The sequence below is a fragment of the Hesperophylax consimilis genome, chromosome 22 (assembly GCF_061612785.1).
Source record: "Hesperophylax consimilis isolate HC1 chromosome 22, BYU_Hcon_1.0, whole genome shotgun sequence".
NCBI classification, from domain to species: domain Eukaryota; kingdom Metazoa; phylum Arthropoda; class Insecta; order Trichoptera; family Limnephilidae; genus Hesperophylax; species Hesperophylax consimilis.
In genome coordinates this window covers 20,000,001-20,022,976 of record NC_142857.1, presented here as the reverse complement: position 1 = coordinate 20,022,976, position 22,976 = coordinate 20,000,001, and the positions used below count along the sequence as shown (strand labels likewise).

Sequence of the window (22,976 nt, the reverse complement as noted above, 5' to 3'; positions counted from 1 at the left end):
TTTAAAGTCATAAATTAGATTGATAATAAATAGCCCCGCGTGTGAACGAAGTGATACAAATTAATGACGCATAGAAAAGGTTAAAAAGAATTCATACATGGCCCAATCATGTGAATCAAATAGTATCAGAATAACAGAAGAGTATGTATGGGACGTTGAATGTGAAAGCAAGCACTGTGCACCAAGACCTAGTTGTTTGGCGGTTCATCCTCTCTGCCTACCCCAGCGCGAAAAGATGTGATAGTTAGTTAATTTTTTTTATAGCCATCCTGGATACCCCTGCGATGATTAATTTGAGCTGAACAAACTGTCAAGTCATGCTGCACGTTCTGGAGTGTTGGATACTCTCAGTAACACACTGGTTAAAGACCACCATTACTTTTCCCCGTTTACTTCCCTTCCCCCTCTTCTTATAATGTTTTTATAGTTGGGACTCTTGTATTGTATTAACTTTTTTTTAATGTATGATTGGAGTGTGCCAAAACAGAGTTGTGTAGCGGTGTATCCTCTCTGCTTACTCCTGCGAGAAAACAGAGCGGCGGTTAGTTAGATACCTGATTAATTTCAATGAGTGTAAAAAATCAGTCAGTATTCTTAATTTTTTATTAAATATTTACAATAAAAAATCTTACAAATAATTATATAATATATAAACTCAAAAATACAATAGTTTATACAAATGGCTATAATTCGAGTACTAAAAAGATGTACGATAATTGTTTTTTTTAGCTATTAAATTTATTTTAGATGTTTTTTTCTTAAATTATGTGAAATTTTAAGACAACGCAAGTACGGAACAGATAAATTGGGCATGTACTTAAAATAATATTGAAAAGTTAACTGATAAACAGTCCAGCAATTCCAATAATTTAACAAATCAATCATTAACTACTCATATACATGAAATCATAAAAATGAACACCATTTTTACTAGTATGTACTAGGAAAATTTCATTATAAAATAAAGGTTTTGCATCACCATCACACATGCTTTGATTTTAGAAATTTGGTATGTGTCTAATGGCATTGTGACTTTAAGTTAATTATTTTAACACATAATAAGGAACTCCTCTGAATACGTGTTTAAAAAAATTATCGTGTATATCAACAAACGCCAATTCTGAATATTATTAAGTATTACATATTAAATGTAATTGCATACATAAAATTAATAAATCGTTATTTAAAAATTAATAAAACACAGTCACATCAGAACACCGTTTGGTTGGTATTGCTGTGTCGGCGGCCTGACATCATCTTGAGAAACCATATTTAAAAAATATATTAAAATGGACTGGAGTTCCTTATCTATCTTTTAAATTATCTGTGGTTTTCATGGCTGAAACATTATCATGATTTTATAGATAGATGTATTAAAAAAAAAACAATTGTTTACACCACTCTGGAATGCATGGAATTCGCAGTAAGACATTTGAAAACCGTAAACTTATATAACCATTAAGACCAAATTACACCTGCCAAACAACTTATTGGAGAGTAGAGGTGATTACATGTAGAAGATACAGTGGGCGAAGCAGTTCATTGAGATTAGTTTAAAGTTCTGTTAACATGGTTTCGCGATTGAGGGAAAAGAGAAAAATTAAGACAGTTTTCGAACAACAAATGTCAAAAATTTTAAATATTTAAAATTTAGAATTCTCTTTTTCTTACTGACTGACTCGGCTGATCGCACTGGCCGAGTGGAGAGAGAGTGAAGTGTCGAGTTGAGTATGCAGGTGGAAGGGGTACATACTCGACTTACATAATTAGTAAATTGCTGTCAACCACTGTTAATTATTACTGTGAACCATTCATCGATTCGGCAGAACATTATTAAAAGACACAATATTAGGGTTGTAAAATTTAATATTTGAATGTGACATACTTAACCACACGAGCGATGGTGTTTTTACAAAATAAATGCCTTGAACGATGGAGATTTCCGAGCATTCGATTTAGGATTCGGCCACGCTCATTCATAAAATCATACATCCGAATATTAATATGGAAACATGTAAACTGCTTACTGTGGTTTTAAGCCAATAAATACACCGATATTTTATCATTTATTCCATATTTCTAGGTTTAATAATTGAACTGTTTGGGGTAATGCGAAAAAAAATAGAAAAAATTGTCCTACTAAATTTAGGCAGCCATCGCTCAAGGCCTATAGAGATGAGACCCAAATATGCGTAGCCATCGTTCAACTGGTTGAAATTGTTTATATGTAAACCTTACTTTACAAAAGCCAACGTTGATTTAGTTTTGTTTTTATAGTTGTATCAAAAATTATACAGAAAAATAGATATCTAATTTTCAAAATTGCATATTTTAAAACTTTTAATGAACACCATTCTTTTCAAATTATTTAAGACAAAACTATATACTGAGTTTGCTCCTGTTAAAACACAGATTAGTGAAAAGCATTTTTGTGCCCTGATGTAATGCAATTTAATGAATTTGAGATTAGGCACTTGTGCCATGTAGGTACAGCTCTGTATATATCGTCATTCGACATGCAATACCACATAAGTGCCATGAAACAAATTGTTCAGGAGAAAGAAAAAACAACACATACGTCTATGAAAATCGCGCGGTGTCACATATTGTCCATAAAAATTAACGTTACAATTAGTACTCGGAGAAAATGATTACGAATCGAATGGCATTAAAATATCACTTTTGGAAAATTTGTCAAATTCGCGATATTGCATGCCAAATGACAAAACATAAATGATTTAATAGATTCTGAACTGCTGTAACAATTTATTAAATAATATATTATATTATGTCGACTAGCTATAGATGTTACAGTATAATATAAATATTGTGTTATCAGTTTTTCTTCAGCTAAATTTACATGACAAATAAAATGTATAAAATCACACCCAATTCATTAAAATAGATGCAACAAATAATTTTATTTTTAACATTAAATGCTTCTCCCGGTGAAATCACCAAATTTTTTGCTATATGCTTTTCCGTAGGCAACATTTGTACAACACTACCGACACAGTTATGTGTTGGTCAACTCATCGTTCTGCACAGTAAAGTGATGCACAATTCATTAAAAAAGATCTCGTAACGATATGTAAAGTGCCTCAAAAGTTTAACGAATATCTTATTTCGAACCGCAATATAATTTCAATTTCATTGCAATTTTTGGAGAATTCACCAGAAATTATAATGAAAACGAAAGTGGTCATAGTTTTGCGCTGAGAGCTCCACAGTAACCATTCTTTCTGTTATGTATGTCATTAATAAGAAAGAAGAATGGATTACAACAGAGCTATCAATCGTTATGTCTAGCAGTTTACTATCGGTATTGAGAATTTCGAAATGATTGCACAATTGTATTCCGTTGGGGGCCTGTCTTGTGTGTCTATGGCTTCTTGTACTCGATCCTCTCAACTTTAACCTCGTCTCCGAGCAGCTGGTACACGTACGTGACCACAGTTCCGCTCTGGATATCCATCAGCACAAAGGAGGGGGTCACCGATCTGCAGATATTGATTCATCATTTCATTACAATATCAAATAATGAGCAATTTGTCAAATGTAAGAAAGAATTACATATTATTTGCGAAGCCAGTTATAATATATGAAAAGTATTAAGGATCAGTAATGAAGAAAAACAGTGGCTATGACGTTTGACTAAATGGGACTTTCTTCTTTGTATGATTGAGAGTGATAATGGTTGTGAATGATAGTGATAAGTAAATGAGATAGCCAGATAGGTAAAGTAAGTTAGGCAATCGTTAGGTTAGGTACTCACACAACGAGAGGGTTATAAGCGCCCGTAGCGCTGCCAGGGTTGATGTAGAACCTGTTCTCATGCTCGTAGGCCTCGAAGCGGTGCGTGTGTCCCGTGACGAGGATGTCCACGTCCAGGGCGCGCTGCACTAGAGCCAGGGCTTCGGGCTCGCCCCAGGGTACTATCTGGTGGCCGTGGCAGAGTCCTATCCGGAACTGGCCCACCGTCACCACTTTCTGCTCGGGATAGTTGGTGTTCTGGAAATATTTATAAAAAATTAAATACATGTTTGCATTATGGTGAACATTTTTGTGTATTTTTTGCCTGCCTTTCTAGGGATATCCCTGTGTTACGGTGGAAGAAAGTCACATTGACATATTCAACACATTGACATATTCAACACATTGACATATTCAACACATTGACATATTCAACACATTGACTCATATCTGTGACATCTTATGACTATTACTTAGGCGGGTATAACAACTTTCAAAATAATTTTGAATATTATCAAGTTTATTTTAAATAATTAATTTTTTAAATAATATTTTATTTAACTATCTGTATCCCGCCACGCGCTTCTGTGACTCAGTCTACCTGTGGAGATAGAGAAACAATAGCACGTGTTGCTTTTACATTCAACAGATGGCGCTGTTTAAAAAAAAAAGCATGTTTGTCCAACAGATGGTGCTGTTTTTCAACAGTTGGTATTGTATTAACAATATCAAACTATGTAAAGTGACCAGATCTAAACAGCCTGTACGCTCACCTCATCGAAGTCGCCCTTCACAACATGGACATCGCTGGCCAGGGTCTTGAGGTAGTCGTAAGACTCCTTGGTGCACAGGTTGCCAGTGCAGAGGATGTGCTGGATGCGGCCTGGCACCAGCAGCTTCTTGAACTTGGCCGGCAGGTTGCTGCACCTGTGCGGAATGTGCATGTCGCCTAGCACCAGCACCAACTGCAGGATGAAGGTAAGAGAAAGGTGAGAAAGTCAAAAAATTTGTGGGTATTTCCGCATCTCAATAAAATTCAAATAAATGGGATAATTCTGAATTTATCCAAAAATTAAAAAATGTTTTTGAAAGGTGACGAAATACGCTTGACAATTTTATTTTTAGAAATAAACATATAATTTTTGAAATATTAATATTTTCAAATCAAACATAAAAAGTTTTTAAAATGGCTCACCCTTCATTTTTACACTGAATTAAAATTGCTGGTAACATAAAAAACACATATTTTATTAGACAAATGTATTATACACATTATTGCCACTTCGCTTTTTTGTTGTTTCATATAAAAATAGTTAGTAAAAAATTCATCAAAAAGCTAAAGCTTTCCTAACCCTTTAAAAATCACGAAATTTGACTTTACTTTGTCACGATTAAACACACTAACATAACTAAAATTTACAATCGGGCTATAGGAAACAAAATGTTGACTAATAACTATTTTTTTTAAATATGTTAAATGTTTTTTATTTTGGTTCTTTCGGTGCTATTAAAAATATCTGCTACTTCTGCATATTGGTTACCTAAGTTGTGTGTGCGTGGTATAAGGGCATTTATAAAAGAATTGGTATTGAAATTGTAGTGAAAGATGGTTTTGGTTCATGTGACTCTATTAGGAACATGAAATGAAAAAAAATTGCAAAAATGCAAACCTGTCAATAAGCGAATTAATGATTTTAAAAAAATGACATTAGATACCAATCTTGCTTTATTTTTTGATTTATTAGACAGTTTTAGTTTATATTTTCAATGATAATAATTTTAGTAGGTAATTATGATATTTTCCACAGCTTCAACAACTAAAATCCACAGTATAGTTTTGGCAGTGAATGAATTAATATAATAATTAATTTTTCAATAATTGCAAATTCACTTTGAGTTGTCAGTTTATGTTAAATGAAATAAATACTTTGTGTACACCGCTATTTAATCAAAATAATCATAATAAATGTTTTCTTCGTCAAGATAAAGAAATGAACAAATATAAAAATAGACAAATGAGTGTAGTTATTATTACAAAAAAAAAATTATATAAAGCAGGTTATTATTGTTTTTTATATATCCTAATCGAATCAACAATTTACCGGTGTTTAAAAACCTGCATCAAAATATTTTCATTGGTTCAAATGAGAATGTGAACCAGAGTTGCCAATACACACATTCTAAAATACCCACAAAAGATGAAGAGATTTTTCCCTACAAGTTCCTTTACCTCGAAAATGAAAAAAAATTCAATTGAAATCAGCTTTGTTTTTTATAATCTAGTCAACATAGCCATTCTCGCAATTATTGAAAATATTGTTTTTCAATATGGTTTTATAATCAAGAAATGCCAATTTTTTCCAAATGTTTCTGGCTTTCAGAAAAGAAAAAAAGGTTCTCCTGGCAAAAAAACCCAATTCTTGAAAATTTGGAATGATGTGGATGTTGTAGACCATAGATATACTGCACACATAGACTGGTAGTGATGAAACAGCAGGTTCAGTCATACCAACCAAAAGGTACGTTTTAATAGGATGGTGTTATACCCGTCTTTAAATGACGATTTATAAATTCTATCTATAATATGATATATGATAAATATATATATTCGGAATCAGTATTTGTTGATCTAAATAAATATATTTATTTATTTATTTAATACATGTTACATTATTTTGAAATTTACATAAAGTAGATATAATGAATCACCATACTAGGCGGCTGCCTGTTTCATGGTGACCAATTGAGTGTAATTACTTTGTATGAAATATGAAATCTAGTGTAAACATATGAAATTAGTAACTATAGATGAAGCTAAAATTTTGGAAAAATTGTAATAAAAAGTAGAAGATAGAAATTAGAAAGGAGAAAGAAGTAAATTAGCATTAGATTGTAAAAATGTACATAATTATATATATAATTTTTAATATGTGTGCATGCAAGCACACATGTGTATATAGCAGCAGACATACCTATATACAGTGAAACCTCTATCTATTGGTTTTAAAGGGACCTATTGAAATAAACGATGAATGCGGGAAAACAATGAATGCGGGATTAAGAGGACAAAACACAAGGAGATACGATCCAGTAAAGATACCTTCCTCCCAATCTGCATAACCGTTGGTAGATTAAAATTATAAGAAGAAAATAAGTTTTAGATGTAAATAAATGTATTTATTTAAAAAAATACAAAGCTAAACAGAACCAAAATTTGTTTAAAGTTTATTGCATTGTAAATACATAATCTTTCATGGACATTTGTTTTTTTGCTGTTTTATTTCCGCAAGTCAATAGTATATTTTCAGCTTTGCAAATGATATTTTTTTCGGCATCAGTTATTGAGTGTGCGTAGTAAAAAGTTTTCAATCTTTCAAAGAGTGTGCATGCTTCTGAAAATGAAGGTACAGGCAGCGGCTCCTCTTCATCAATATCGACCTCTTCAGTTGTCTACGTCAATCTTGAGTCACACAAGCTTTCGATAGTTTCTATCCCACACGTAGGAATATTGTCGTTGAAAGTAACAAAATTGTTAAAATTTGTTTGAGTATCTAATCTAAGCCAATCATCTTCAGAAACCTCAACATGTTCTAGTTGTTCATCTAAAGATTCTGACACTCTATTGTAACCGCATTTGTTGAAACAGTTTACAACTGTTGTCTGTTTGACCTGACGCCAAGCAGTCAATGTGAAATGCAACGCTTGTAGAATGTCAATCTTTAAAGTTGCCTTATTTACTGAAGTGCCCGAATCCATCAAACACACAGCCTTCTGCACAAGTTGTTTCCGATAAAATCCTTTGAAACATTTGATAATTCCCATATCTAATGGTTGCAAAACGCTCGTACAGTTTGCAGGATAAAAAATAACTTTTACATTCTTCAAAAATGTCGTCTCAGTTGGGTGCGCTGCACAGTTGTCTATGAACAATAAAATGTTTCGTTGCTTTACGCGCATTTCTGCATCAAGGTCCCTTAAAAACAAATTAAAAATGTTTGTGGTCATCCATGCCTTTTTGTTCGCGTAATATTTTACTGGTAAAGTATTTGTGTTTTTAAAACACCTAGGCTTTAACGATTTGCCAATAACGAGTGGTTCGCGCATGTCACTTCCATCACTGTTAACGCAAAATAACACAGAGATCCTCTCTTTCAACCCCTTACCACCGTGGCAGGACTCGCCCTTTATCGTGAGTGTGCCGTCGGGCAGACAATTATAAAAGAGTCCTGTTTCATCAGCATTGTAAATATTCCGAGGCTCGTAATTTTCCAACAGTTTTGGAAGCTCATTTATCCATAGCGAAGTTCTTTCCAGATCTACGGATGCGGACTCTCCTGAGAGCTTCTTGTACACAAGACCGTGGCGATCTTTAAAACGACTTATCCACCCGTTCAATGCTGCAAAATCGTTAATGCCGAGTCTCTCCGCAATTTGTTTTGCCTTTTCTCGAACAATGCTCCCATCAATCGGAATGTTAACGGCACGAGATTGTTGGTACCAAGAGAAAAGAATCTTCTCCAGTTCGCTAAACTTTGATTCTTTACTGGTTTTTCCAGTTTTCGAAGATTTTCCGCACTTTTGAATTTGCTCCCGAATTTTGTTTTTTTTCAAGAAAATAGAATTTAACGTGGATGCCGCGATTCCTAAACGCTTGGCTATATCGACGCGTTTTTCAGCGGGGTTTTTCTCCACCTCTTCGATAATTTTCAATCTTTCTTGAAGAGTACGTACTTTTTTTATCGAACGGCCCATTTCGAAGATAGTTTAAAAGCTCAAAAAGGATAACTGCACACACTCCACTAAGTTCAGGTATCTAGCGACAACTGGCGACAACTGACGACAACTAGCGACTGATGGCGGCGACAAACTGATATTCTTTCTCTTTCTCTATGAAAAGTTTCGCGCATCGTAACGAGTGCCGTCTGGCGCCGTTTCAACACAGACAAAAGATGTCAAATACGCGACGTAATTCCTACGATGAATGCGGGAAAATGGTGGACATAGAAACGATCGATGCGATCTATTTTTGTATGAAATGAATTCGGACTAGAAGAAATAAATGATACATCCGGGAAAACGATTATTCGAGGAACGATAGATAGAGGTTTCACTGTACATATAACAACACATGTATACATACACCCATATGACGCATCCTCACGCATATAAACAATATATACATCTCTATCTGAGTACTTGGAATAGGCTACTAACATTATAACAATCACACATCAAAAAATCCCCGAGCGCTTTCCTGAAACTGTCGTATTTGGCTATTGATTTTATTTCTAACGTTAAATTATTGAATATTTTTGGAGCAAGAAAGTTAAATTGTCTTTGTGCCATTGAGGTTTTTATTGGGGGAATAGTATAATTGGATTTGTTGGAATATCTTGTATTATGGGTCGATTCAAAAATATTTTTTTTCGTATGTTTGAATTTATAGTAGGAGGATATGTTTTTGACATATAAGGATTTTATGTTGAGTACTTTGAAGTCGTTAAATAAGTCCTTCGTGGGGTGAATATAGTGTACTTTGTAAATAGTCCGCATTATCAATTTTTGAGCTTTAATTAATGGATCTAATATCGTGTTAGAGCATCCTCCCCAGACTACTATACCGTAAGATATAATTGATTGGCATAAAGAAAAGTATACCGTTTTTAGTGTATTTTTATTTGGAATATTTCGTAGTGACCTGAAGATATATGCCAGTTTCCGTATACGGTTTGTAACATTTATTACGTGATCTTCCCATCGTAGTTTATTGTCAATTATTACACCCAAATATTTAATGGAATCTACTCGTTCTAGTGGATTGCACAGACAACTAGAGTTATCTCTACAAGAATGTATTTTTAGTGTATGATTGATTGAAGGCTGACTCGGAATATTAAGACTAAACGTTATATATTTCGTTTTAGTTATGTTTAAGGTGAGTAGATTATCATCCAACCACTGTTTAATAATTTGCAATGTTAGATCCGCTCTATGAAATGTTTCTTCCCATGTCTTACTTTTTAGTACTAGGGCAGTGTCATCGGCGAAAGTGATTATATTGCCATCAATAATAGATAGTTTACATAAGTCATTGATATAAATAAGAAAAAGTGTGGGACCGAGTACACTGCCCTGTGGCACACCAAAGTTAATGCTAGTTGAATGGGATGGTTTATGCGATGGTAGCTTAACACATTGCTTTCTGTCTGTGAGGTACGATTTGAACCAATCAAATGCCTTATTCTTTATTCCGATTTTTTTGAGCTTGGCTAGAAGGATTGGATGAGATACTGTATCAAATGCCTTAGCTAAATCCAGAAATACTGCCAAACATTTATCACCTTTGTCTAAGGCTTGTGTTATATGTGATGTTAGTTCTAAAATAGCTGAATCTGTATTTAGTCCTTCTCTAAAGCCATACTGGTTTGACGAGAGTATGTTATATTTTGTAAGATGGTCGATAAGTCCTTTTTTTACTATTTTTTCAATAATTTTTGATAGTGATGGATAATATAGAAATTGGTCTGTAGTTTGTTATGTCAGTAGGATTTCCGGACTTAAAAATTGGTTGAACTAGGGCAAGTTTGAGTTTGTTTGGGAATTCACCTTTAGTGAGACTGAGGTTAATGATATGTACTAATGGATGGATTATAAAGGGTTCAACTGTTTTTAGTATAGTTGAGGAAATTTTGTCATGATTGCACGAATGAGAGGGCTTTAATTGTCTAATAGTTTGAGAAATTTCATCGTAGTTGGTCGGGTTTAAGGTGAGTATATTATCTGTTTCACTGGCACATTCAGTGGCGGTTCTTCCCTTAGGTCAATTGGTGTTTGACCCCCCAAAATTATAAGACAACAATAATAAATATAATAATCAATTATGTGCATCAAAACATTTAAAATGTAACGCGAAACAGCGGCGGCGACGAGTGACTAGCAGTGACATCTGTTGTCTCTAATAGAAGCTTTCATTCACAAGTCCACACGATTCGCTGGGTCAATTTAAAGAATGTCCAATTTGGCATCTTCTGTCCCTACGCGCGCCATAGAATAAACGAGATGGCACTATATTTTTCGTCGAAGTAAAAATTAGCTTCCGAAGAAAGTTTAGGGACGCTTAGGTCATGACCGTGGGGGAGACAACACGGTGAATATTATATGTTTTACAGAGATGGTGACATAAACAAATGTCGTTTTTTCATTTTACACGCTTGTAGTGTGTGGAACAATGGTTGTTTTTCAATTGCATAGTTCGGGAAAGGATTAGAATAATTATTTATGTTGTTATCGATTTAGAATGAAACAAAACAAAAAACGTAAAAAATCATTGTCAAATAGAATCAAACACTGATTTTATTTATTTTAATGTTGTGGACAACTACATTAAAACTTAATATCTTAAAAATAATTTGCCGTAAGTACATGGATTGTGTATTTATTTCCAATTTATTATATTAACATAATATTTATTTAGAGTCCGCGACTCTAAAACTCTATAACAAATTGATATAGTTAATAATATATGGGCATTTTTCACAATATCAAATAAAGATTAGTCACACATTTTTTTCAAATGACCTACCACGACTGAATCCCTAGAGCCGCCTCTGGGCACATTGATTGATAATGTCGGCAAGGGCATTTTCATCGGTTTATGTCTTATTTAAAATCTTTGATGCTAGATTTTTACCGATATTGCAAAAGTATTCATTTATGTGATTGGTCACAGTGTCTGGATGGTCATTTAGGGAGGTGTCTTGGCCGTTGATGTTTAATTTATTGATTGGTTGTACTGGGTGATCAGTGTTAGATATTTCTTTGACGATATTCCAAATTTGTTTGTTATTATTACCGACTCTGGACAGTTTTTCTTTGTAGTAGTTTTCTTTTGTGGTTTTAATGATATTATTACATATATTTCTGTACTTTTTATAAAATATTTGGGCTTGAATGTCTGGATTATTGAGTAAGTTTTTGTGAAGCTTGTCCCGTTTTTTAATACAAAAAATTAGGCCATCTGTTATCCATGGTTTCAGTTATTTATTTTTTGAATTATTCACATGGGATTCTTCAGTGACATCCTCAATATGTTGCAAGAGAGTTTCAGAGAAGGTATTAAAAGTAATGTCTACGTCTGTGGAGTTTAGAGTGGAGAGCCAATTTTCTAAAATAATTTTAGAAGTTAGTTTCTCGAGATTAATGTGTTTCTTTTTTATATTACCACGTGACGTTCCGGTAGTGGGTTTATTATGGATGAGACCAATTGCTATTGAGAAATGGTCCGTTATGGTTGATCGATATATAATTCCCTTTGCATTTTTTTTGTTCGTAAATATGTGATCAATACATGAGTTACTAGTATCAGTTACTCTAGTAGGAGCATTAATATAAGAAATAAGCCCGTGTTGAGTCATGAGATTTTTATAGTCGAGTGTTTGTGATGCTTTTGGTTTAAGTAAATCTATGTTAATGTCACCGATCACCATATAAATATATATATTTTTTTTATTTCCATAATATTTTTCACTGTAGTTCCTTATTGAGGATGCCATAGTCCTACAGGTTCCAAGCAGCATTTCAAAACTAGTTCATGATGAAAATGGTATTGCAAGCTAAAACTTGTCAACAGTATAAATTTCAAGTGAATCTGAATATGAAGGTAGTGGTATCGTGATCAAGATCTGCAATAATACACAAAAAAATGCACTTTGGCTGTGGTATCAGTTCTAGAGTTGGGCTTTAATGATTGTATGATTCCATGGAGAAAAATATGAAAAAGCATGTTCAACCGATAACGCTTACACGTAATATTGTCGATATCGTGTGTACACACATTACGATTATAAGTTTTTTTCTGGAAATGCAAAACAAAAATTTGCAACTTTCTAAAAACCTGACAATATTTCAAAAACTTCTACTTTATATGAAGAAAATGTTGTTTGCGTAATGATAGAGGACTTAGCTGACAGAGGAATTGAGCCGAACTCATTTGTGAACTCAGTTGCTAACCAGAAGTTTTTTTTGTTTAATATACAAACGAATACAACTGCGGGTAATAATATTCAATTCATAGAAACTATAAAAAATGGTAGAAAGTACCAATATATTGATATCAAATTAAAAAAGTTAACAGATTATAATTTATTCTTGACACAATTACATCAATCACAATACATTTCCATGTATCACAATACATTTCTAAATGTGCCTAGATAGCTTTAATCAATATGATCATAAAAAACTGTGCTTGTGTCAACTGCTTTATTTGTTTCAATTGATGACTATGTATCAATGATAGTAATTTGACACTGAAAATAAATTGTACATAACATAACTCGATATCTATTCGTTTTTCGTAATTTAAACATATTAATTGAAGTACTCACCATGTTTGCAAATGTGGGAGAGCAAAGTAATTATAAAACTGTTAAAATAATGAGTATTTTAAAAGAAATTTAATAATTAACGAAATGGTAGGCGATGTTCCACTGTACCAATTCCAATTGTTGAGATTATGACAGCCGCAATCTGAATCTATGGTCGCCTCTGGTGACAGCTAGCTTCAGTGATACTAGCATAAGAAAATATATTATTATTATTTTACTTGGAGAAAACATAATGGACCCATACATAACGATAATTTTGTAAAATACCTGGATAAAATCTCACTTTATTTATTCATGACACAATTATATTTCTTTCTAAACTATAATCAATCTAGAAAGTTAAATAAAACTATGTTAGGAAAGAAATTCAATAACTGAACTGTTCATTCAAAATATTTATACTTAACAAGGTTCGCTTATCGAGGGGGTAGAGCAGTGATTGATTAGAAAGCCGTGAGGTACCTAGCTTGAAGTTAATTTTCCGCCGGGAGATTTGAATTTACTGCAATACAAGTGGCGTCAAGTGACTATGAAAGCATTTGTAAATGATTTATTTGTAATACGTTGGTAATATTAAGCTAATTATTATCTTACAACTAATTTCGAAATAAAAGGGAAAAAACCCAGGAATTCTGGCAGTATTGCTTCTACATTAATGATGTGGAATCGAGGTTATTAGTGCTTTCTTTATAATTTCCCTCTGTAGAAATTCAAAATTTTCAAATTGAAAGTCTCATTTAACCAACTACTATCATGACAGGGAAAGGGTTTTTAAACATTATCTAAGAGGATATAAGAGGTAAATAATTTCTCTCAGGGTGTATGTCACCTTTGGGGATGCTGTGTGGAGTGTATTTTAGAGAAGATGAAGTTTTGAACATGGGTCTTAAAGAAACAGTCAAACTGTTGAACTCAGAACGAGTCGAAGTCAGAATGACATTAGTTCCTCGAAGCATCTTCCATCGAAATACCGACAGAACAAGGACAGCATTCCAATGTGACGCATGTTCTCTAAAGATTGCAATCCAATAAGGTAGGGGAATCTATCAAACGGACCACCCGTTTCCTCACGAGTCAAGGTAGTTTTCAGGTATTTTGGGACTACAAACCAGAGGTGGCTGCCAAATTCAACAGTGGTTAAGTGTGTGAAAAAATATACCAAAAATAAAATTTAATAGCTGTTTGGAGTAAAGTTTTGAGATTGTGAATCCAAGTGTACCTGAAAACTGGGTGTAGTCTTAAGGTGGAAATAATATTATTGTTAAGAATTGAATTTTTTTTAAAATTATTATATGTTTTACCCGAGCGTCCCCGACGTTTTCTAACTTTCAGTACTGCATACCATATTTCTACTGTTAAAAAACTACTTTTTATCGACTAACTAATTCGACAAGTATGTACAAATACGAGTGCGGGGAAATTAACTTTGATATTTACCAAAAAATAACATGATTTAATAAAAAATTAAAGAGATTGTTCGTTTCGAACTTCAACTGGACTTCGAGCCACGTCACGAGCTTACGACCGGCCCGGTGCGTTTTTTTTTTCTCAAAGCTGTGTGAGCGAACCTGCAGGGTAAATATTGTTTATTATGAGCGTGTAAAAGTTTGGCGCCCCTTGTCAAAGCCGGTGAACTACCTAGGCGTACACCGGTAATCAATAATATTCGGATGATTCATATTTTTGTATAGCGCTGTTTTAGGACTGCGAATAGAGATGTGTTAGGTATTATCAGTGCCTTGGCAATTCGGAGCCCCGAGCGGAATGTTCCAATTACGCCCGTATCGGACCGGCCCTGATGATGGGTAATAGCGGTCAGACGTTTATATTTTTGTTGATCAACTAGACAATTGGAAGCATATTGACAAGTGTGAACCTTCTTTTAACAGAGTTGCTCAAGTTTTTCGTTAGATATCCTGTTGTTCAATGAAAGTTGACCAACTAAAGTCGAACCGTCTAAATATGGTCTGAACCGGTATAACATTCAAAATGCGAGAGCTTGACAAATATTTGTAAGTGCGTTCCGGTGAATAATAATTTTACATTGGTCTATATGAAGCAGATACTTTGTGATGTTATATTATAGTTTAAATTAAAACAAGACCACTTTTATTCAAACTAAGTTATTATTGTTTTATTTTAAAATAATTTCATACTTCCGTGTGCGGAGTGTTTTATTTTTAGTAATATTAATATTATTATTTTCACGGGCAGCTGTCAAATTGCCAGGACAAAGTTCATTTCGGTAACTTTATTTCAGCAATAAGCTGGTTTTTATTTTATTTCAATTACTTCAAACTATTACCGCTGACAATTGAAAAAAATGGCTCTGAGATTCTACGCCAAGGCAGCGGTAAATTCCGTTTTAGGTATGTATTCGTAATAATGATAAATCTTTTTGAGTTTACTTTGTTGAAAATAAAAATTAATTAATCATTAATATTCTCAAATTTAGATTTTATTATATTAATTTCACTTTTATCCCACCTGAGAAAAACCACACTGTTTTACAAATAAATTAGATAAATAATCCGGAACTTGTTACTTTTAGAAGTTGAAATGATAAAAAAATTATAATTGGCTAAAAAGACAGTACAAAAACAGAATTGTCTACATAGCTATTATTTACTAAAACAGTGAAATACGGGTAAATAAATAAAGTATTTACATTATAGTAGTGTGGGTAATGTAGTTTAATTTGTGTTATAATATTGTTTTAGTTTCTATTTTATTTTATGTTACTCTTACATTTAAAAATATTTATTGTTTAACATAATACTTAATTTATCAATTTAAATTAATGTATGCTTTAATACGCTTTGTATAATTTTCGATAGTTTAGCAATATTCTATTTTATTAGGTATATTCTATTCTTATAAGGTATATTATATTCTTATTGGGTATATTATATTCTTATTGGGTATATTCTATTCTTATTAGATATATTCTATTCTTATTAGGTATATTCTATTCTTCTTCAGCTGGGCGTAAAATCAAATAAAATAAAATAAATTATTGTCACCCGAGTCGCTATAACTAGGTACTAATGCTAAGAATTGTAATAAGTTTGAATCTAAAATATGGTAAACAATTCTATTCTAATTTTGAAATTTGAATATTCTTCGCCTCATTGTCATTTACTTATAAGTTGCGCAACTAAGGTTCTGGTGAACAATTAACTTTTTACGGAAATTTCTTGCCGCCAACTTATTGCCGTCTTCTTCTTTCACTTAATAAGAAATTTCCATAATAAGTTGCGCGTGTACATAGAGTTAATCAGAAGACACAATTGCATGTACACCCTTCCCACGGTGGTGTCCTTGCCAAACGTCACTGAGAAACAGCTTTATGTCATACTTTCTCCTAGATTATTCGAATTTGAATCTTCATAAAATTACACAGTTGTTATATCATTATTGGCCAGTTGTTTCACACTAATGAAATAATAACAGAACTTGAAATTTGATGAATTATTCAAATTCTGTGAAATAACCCATCCTACACTTTGATCTTATTGAGCGCATTACATTTTAAGTTTGAAAATACTGAATGAATTTTCTTATTGTAATATGTATTCTATATTTTTTTTCTTTTGTGCACCTTGAAAAATACCTAAAAATAATATAAAAACATTTGTTACAACTTCAATTTCTTTACTGAAAAAGCTTCCCGGGATTGCCAGCCCTACACGGGACTAACCGAAATGTTATAAAACAAAATTAATGAACCCTAGTGACTGGTAAAAGTACTAGAGCTGACCGGAATGGTCAGCTCTAGCAAGCTCGACGGCGGTATAGTAACCGGTGTACAAAGCTTGGCACTCGAGTATAGGCATGCAGCGAATTACTGAATTTGACATGAGAATACCAAGAATACTAGTAAAAATAATGGCCAGTTAAAGTAGTTGTCAGATAACCGAGCGGCAAATTGCTGAATATTCTAATAAAAATGATATTTTTCAATTTTCTGAAATGTTCTTTTCCGAAGTCGAATTACAAGTTTGAAACATTCTGTAAATAAACAATGCATCTGTGTAAGTATTGTTTTTGTGTTAACTCTGACTGCAATACCTATACCCTGAAATTTTTCACCGGTATAAAATAAAATCGTTTACCCTGTCAATAATTTCTCTAATTTATTTACTTCTACTTAACCAAAGGTCATTCTATTTATCATTCTTTGCCCGATATGCATACATAATTTATTAAACTCTTTTATTTATGTGTGTATGTCTCTTATCATAGCTGTGCGGCCATTTATTATTTCACTGTACAGCTTGACAAATATTTATAACTTTGCAGGCATTAATAAATTATTTTTTAAATCCATGGTTATTTTGTATCCATAAAATGTCACCGATTACAAAGCTATCCATGACAAGTAGATTATATGAAATACTATAGTATGATTCGGAATGCAATCAGTAAAAGTGCCCAATGCAAACATGAATAAATAAATTTTAATACGAAATGCATACAGTAAAAGGCGTCAAATGCAAACTGATATATTTAAACATGGAACACATTCAGTAAAAGGCGCCCAATATAAATTTTGATAAATTTAAATACGGAATGCATTCAGACAACCAATGTAAACATGATAATTTGAATACGAAATGCATCCAATAAAAGACGTCCAATGATAATTTTGTATCCAAAATACATTCTGTTGAAGGAGCCCAAAGCAAACGTCATAAATTTGATTACGGCATGCATTCAATAAAAGATGCCCAGTGAAAATATGATAATTTTGAATTCGGAATACATTCAGTAAAAGGCACCCAATTTCAAAACATTCAATTTTAATTCATTTAAATTTCAGTAAAAGACTTCCAATTCAAACATGATAAATTGAATATGGAATACATTCAGTAAATGACGCCTTAACCCCTCCGACTTTTCGCGAACTTGAAGCTAAGATGTCTTTACCGAAATGTCAATTTCACGAAAACGTTGTGTTATTACCGCCTCACAATCAAAGCTCTATAAATGAAACATTACTGAACGGAGCCGAATAGTAAAAACTGTTTTAGAAAGGTTACAAAATAGGCTTTCAAATTGTTGTATCATAAATAAATATTAACATTTGTAAATATTTAAATTTAGAATGGAAACATGAAAAAATTGTAAAAATGACTCACCTGTAATGTTTTATGTAAAAACGATACTAAAATCACGGATAATGTAAAAAAAAAACACTTATTTCATCGTACAAATGTACAATAAACAATTCTGTCACTTCACTTTTTGACCATTTCATACAAAATATATTTTTAAAAAAATAATTAAACTTGCGAGGCGGGTCGGCACGTCAAACGGCTTTCTTGGCGTCGTTTTACGATTTGGCGGGTAAAATTTGCTTCCACTGAGTAGGTCTTTTTACGGGTTTCTATGGATAACTTTGAATAGAGATGTGAAGCTTCATTCAATACGAATATTCTACTTTTTGTTTTAGGGATGTCACTAGAAGAATAACGGAGTTATGACGATTTTTGTGGAAACACACGCGTTGACGTGTAAACACGCTTATTGTACTTGACTGCTATCGTTATTTTATCGTGTATATCTGCTTACGTTGCTGACCGGTTAAACACATAGGTATTTGATCGGTCAGTAGCTGAGTTGGCATCGCATTTCGGTTTCACCCAGGCATCGCACATTCAATTCCTCGGCTGGCTAATTCCTCCATCACAACATAAGCAATATCTTCCGTGGTTTCTTACTGTGGTGGTAGTACGAGATTTTCAAATATTGTCAGGTTATTCGTAACCCTGGAATGTTTGTCTTTCTTTTTTTTTTTTAAAGTATATCTGATAAATGTGGATTTATATAATGTACAATTTTTTTTTATATTTCAAGGAAATGGCGCCCAGTCGCGTGGCATTGCGTCTTTGTCCGCCCTGTCGGAGACGCATCAGATGCTTCATAAGACTTGTCGTGACTTTGCCGAAGGTGAACTGAAGCCAAATGCTGCCAAGTTCGACCGGGAGCACCTTTACCCCGCCGAACAGGTAATTTTATTAGTTACAGGCATATAGCGCTTATCCTATATATTTTTTTAGTTTGACTGCTATTTTATTTTTGTTTTTTAAATAATTTCCCTCAGTTCTTTTTCTAATTGACCAATAACAGAGGTGATGGTTCCTGGGGCTTGGGTACCCATTCCCGCTACCTAAATTGGTATATTATATTGGTATTTTATCACATTCATATAATTTATTTTCCTTAGATAAAAAAGATGGGCGAGCTTGGCCTGATGGCCATTGCCGTGCCTGAGGAACTGGGCGGCACAGGACTGGACTACCTGGCATACGCCATCGCGCTGGAGGAGGTGAGTCGCGGTTGCGCCTCTGCCGGAGTCGTCATGTCCGTCAACAACTCCCTATACCTCGGGCCCATCGTCTCCTGGGGCACTGACGCGCAGAAGCAAAAATTTGTCACTCCCTTTGTTGATGGTAAAATACAGGTTTTATTCTCTGTTTATGTTAAAAGCTTTAATACAGTGAGCAAACCTCCCGGCCAATCGCCTCACATCCAGGAAACCTTTTTGGACTGAGGGTGTTCTTTACCAGTCACAAATCATGACACTCTCCGAAAGAAATGTGGCAGACCTTGGACATGAAAAACAAGCACCTTGTTGTGGACCCAACTATTAAAATGCCAGGGTTCTATCTCCCTCGGAAGACGTGGATCTCACTAAACCACACCCGGTGCTGTGCATATTCATATACCCACAGCGATTGTGAAAATAAAGGTTACGGAAGTATCTGTACTTGTATAGACAAAGGATATCCCTAGTGAGACAGATGGACTAAAAAAAATTGTGTAAACCTTCTTGTATAGATGTACCTAACAAAACATATACCTAATTTTTTCTAAAAAGTAAACTACTTTTACTTTTCGGGTCTCCCCTTCAATGTACTGAAGTCGTTGCAACTGTATTAAAATTAATTTCATGGTGTTGAGAACACCTCGGTGTACTCTTCCCTTGTGGAACCTTCACGGAACCCTAACAAAGAGGGACTTATGATGGGAAAACTCTACCGCTACAGGATTCTCTAAGGGATCCAAACATCCGAAATCAGGTACCCAGGAATGGGGTCAAATGGGAGATAGCACAATGAGTCCATTACCTGAGTGCACACGGCAACAATCCGAATATTGTCTCCGCTATAATAAATAAATAAGTAAAATAATTGCATATTCCTGAGTGGATAACTTTAAATTGATTTGTATTATTTAATTTATTCCAGGAAAGCACATTGGATGCTTCGCCCTATCGGAGCCCGGCAACGGATCAGATGCCGGAGCGGCGGCCACTACGGCACGCTTGGAAAAGGGCAGCTACTACCTAAACGGCACCAAGTGCTGGATCACCAGCGGATACGAGAGCGAGGCCGGCGTGGTGTTCGCCACCACTGACAAAAGCAAGAAGCACAAGGGTGAGTGTACTCCATACTATGTTACTTAACTGTTGCATTAGTTGTCAACAAATAACACACAGGCCTTCTTGTGCGCCGATTAATAAAAAAATAAAATGACTATGTTAAACCATTCCTTTCAGGTATCTCCGCCTTCATAGTCCCGAAGCCCACGGCGGGCCTCTCTCTGGGCAAGAAGGAGGACAAACTTGGCATCCGCGGCTCCTCCACCTGCTCGCTCGTATTCGAGGACTGCGCCGTGCCCGAGTCGCAGCGGCTGGGCGAGGAGGGGGAGGGCTTCAAGATCGCCATGATATCGCTGGACGCCGGCAGAATCGGAATCGCGGCGCAGGCGCTGGGGATTGCACAGGTAATGGATGATTAATGAACAGTACACTTTCTATCTTCACCTTCATAGGTGGTAATGCGAACATCACTATTTATAAGAGTTAAAGTTTAAAAGAGATATTCAATATTTACCCGATCTACAGAGTTGTTGCATTTGTGCGGCTATCCCTATATCATATGAACGTTGTTCAGAAACTCCTAGTACGCTGTGATGTACATTTAACAACTGTAGAATTTTACTTCCTCCATTTTCTAAAATCAAAAAAAATTTTGGAGCCGGGTCTGCGCTTGTATGCATTTAAAAGACATTAAACAGCCGTTATTAACCCCCTAGAGAAATTTTCAATTTAACCTAAAAAATTCTAACTTCGAATCAAGTTACTACTAAACACATCTGCCCTGATGATGGACACTGCAATGCTGTCCGAAACGTTGGCTAAAGAAGGAGTTAGCGCAACACGGCATAACATCCCAAAAACAAATAACAAAAATACTTTTGGCCGTGAAAATCTTAAATCATATTTAAGTTACTACTAGCTTCCAGACACCTGGTATATGCGATCCATGAAGTTTCACCAAAACACATACATATGTGTCTTGTGATGGGATAGATTGTGTTGAAATGCTTGAAAGAAAGAGAAATAAAAGCTCTATAAAAAAAGTATTTTGAATTTTCGTGATAATGGTGTTAACCCAATACTTTGAATGACATTTTTCACATTATGCCAATATTCTAACCAGTTCAATGTATCAGTGAACTAAGTATAGATTATTTTGGGACCTCACTGCTGGAGGGATGTGTGAAATAAGAGTTTAGTGTAAGGTAAACCAAAATTTGTCCGATTAGGATTGTGAATTTTGAAAATTATTATTTCCATATTTTAAATTTACAAAAAATTTAATTGATGAAAAATTAATATCCTGGTCGTATGACAAATTGTTTTTGCTATATTCATATTTATCTATTAAGAAAGTGGTTTTAATGGTCAATGTTTTGAAGAAGAAACTACCAGTCGATCGCGATGCTAAGTCTGTCGTCCCATTGGGTCGGTATTAGTACCAAATCCAAAAAAAACCTAGACCCTGCATGGAAAAGTCCCACAATGGTTGCCCTGCAAACTTGGATAACTTTACTTTTTTACGCAGAGTGTCCGTTTTTTGTCCATTCAGTACCTATAACAACCCAGTGGGAAAAAAGTTTAGAAAAAAATTTATTCGACGATTGGAAAAAGAGCGCAAATCGTTCACTGTCTTCCAGAACAACGCGCAGTCGAATAACGCTGCTGCAAGTGTTTATGATTTTTGGGGTTGTTGCACAATCCTTCATCCCAATTTAATCTCCTGGCAATCCACATAATCAATTTTTTTAAGGCTTCCCTGGATGTAGCGATGGAGTATGCCTCCAGGCGCACGGCCTTTGGCAAGCCCATCATCAAGCTGCAGGCCATCCAGCAGAAGGTAGCGGACATGGCGCTCCGTCTGGAGGCTGCACGCCTGCTCACCTGGAGGGCCGCCTGGCTCAAGGACCAGAAGAAGCCGTACACCAAGGAGGCTGCCATGGCCAAGCTAGCTGCATCAGAGACGGCCACCATGGCCTCTCATCAGTGCATACAGGTTAGTGACTACTACTAAGCACTGATATCAGTTTGTTTTACTAGCATTTTAAGTGTCATTAATCATTTTTGCACCAGTGTGAATGAATGAATATAATTTGTACACTGCCCTCTTTTTGACAGCAATCATTATTCATTTTTTTTACTGCTATAGATCTCTTATTTCTGACAGATTTATGAATGAGTGGGTTCGTAGCTTACATGTTTACGTTATTGTAATAAAAATTTAAGGTTTCAGAACAAGATAATTGTTTTAAATGATAAATAAAAAATGTCATAATCAATTTGGACTTGACAACATTGAGACATAGCCCTCGAAAAATTGGAAGGCTTTTAGCTTCCTTTACATTTAAAGGGAGTTCATCAAACAAATGAGGCTGATGTCTTACATTATATTTTGTTATTCTTTCAGATTCTGGGCGGTATGGGCTACGTGTCCGATATGCCCGCAGAGC

General features: G+C 34.5%; 2 protein-coding genes across 2 annotated transcripts in view; one reads left to right on the top strand and one right to left on the bottom strand.

Annotated features, from left to right (window-relative positions):
* Positions 1–684: 684 nt before the first annotated feature.
* Positions 685–13,296, bottom strand: Vps29 (vacuolar protein sorting 29). The gene is made up of 4 exons (XM_089645541.1): positions 13,140–13,296; positions 4,527–4,718; positions 3,776–4,011; positions 685–3,500 (listed from the first exon to the last, which is right to left on the bottom strand). The coding sequence occupies exons 1-4, from the start codon at positions 13,140–13,142 to the stop codon at positions 3,383–3,385; spliced, it is 549 nt and encodes a 182-aa protein (XP_089501667.1). The 5' UTR covers positions 13,143–13,296; the 3' UTR covers positions 685–3,382.
* Positions 13,297–15,350: 2,054 nt separating this feature from the next.
* The window catches only part of Arc42 (Activator-recruited cofactor subunit 42), a 10,370-nt gene continuing 2,744 nt past the window's right edge, over positions 15,351–22,976 (top strand). The window contains exons 1-7 of the mRNA XM_089645497.1: positions 15,351–15,508; positions 18,999–19,150; positions 19,369–19,594; positions 20,393–20,581; positions 20,704–20,930; positions 22,280–22,522; positions 22,934–22,976. The exon at positions 22,934–22,976 is cut by the window's right edge and continues 2,744 nt beyond it. Coding sequence (XP_089501623.1) covers positions 15,463–15,508; positions 18,999–19,150; positions 19,369–19,594; positions 20,393–20,581; positions 20,704–20,930; positions 22,280–22,522; positions 22,934–22,976 — 1,126 coding nt within the window. The 5' untranslated portion in view covers positions 15,351–15,462. The remainder of the gene's footprint in view (positions 15,509–18,998; positions 19,151–19,368; positions 19,595–20,392; positions 20,582–20,703; positions 20,931–22,279; positions 22,523–22,933) is intronic.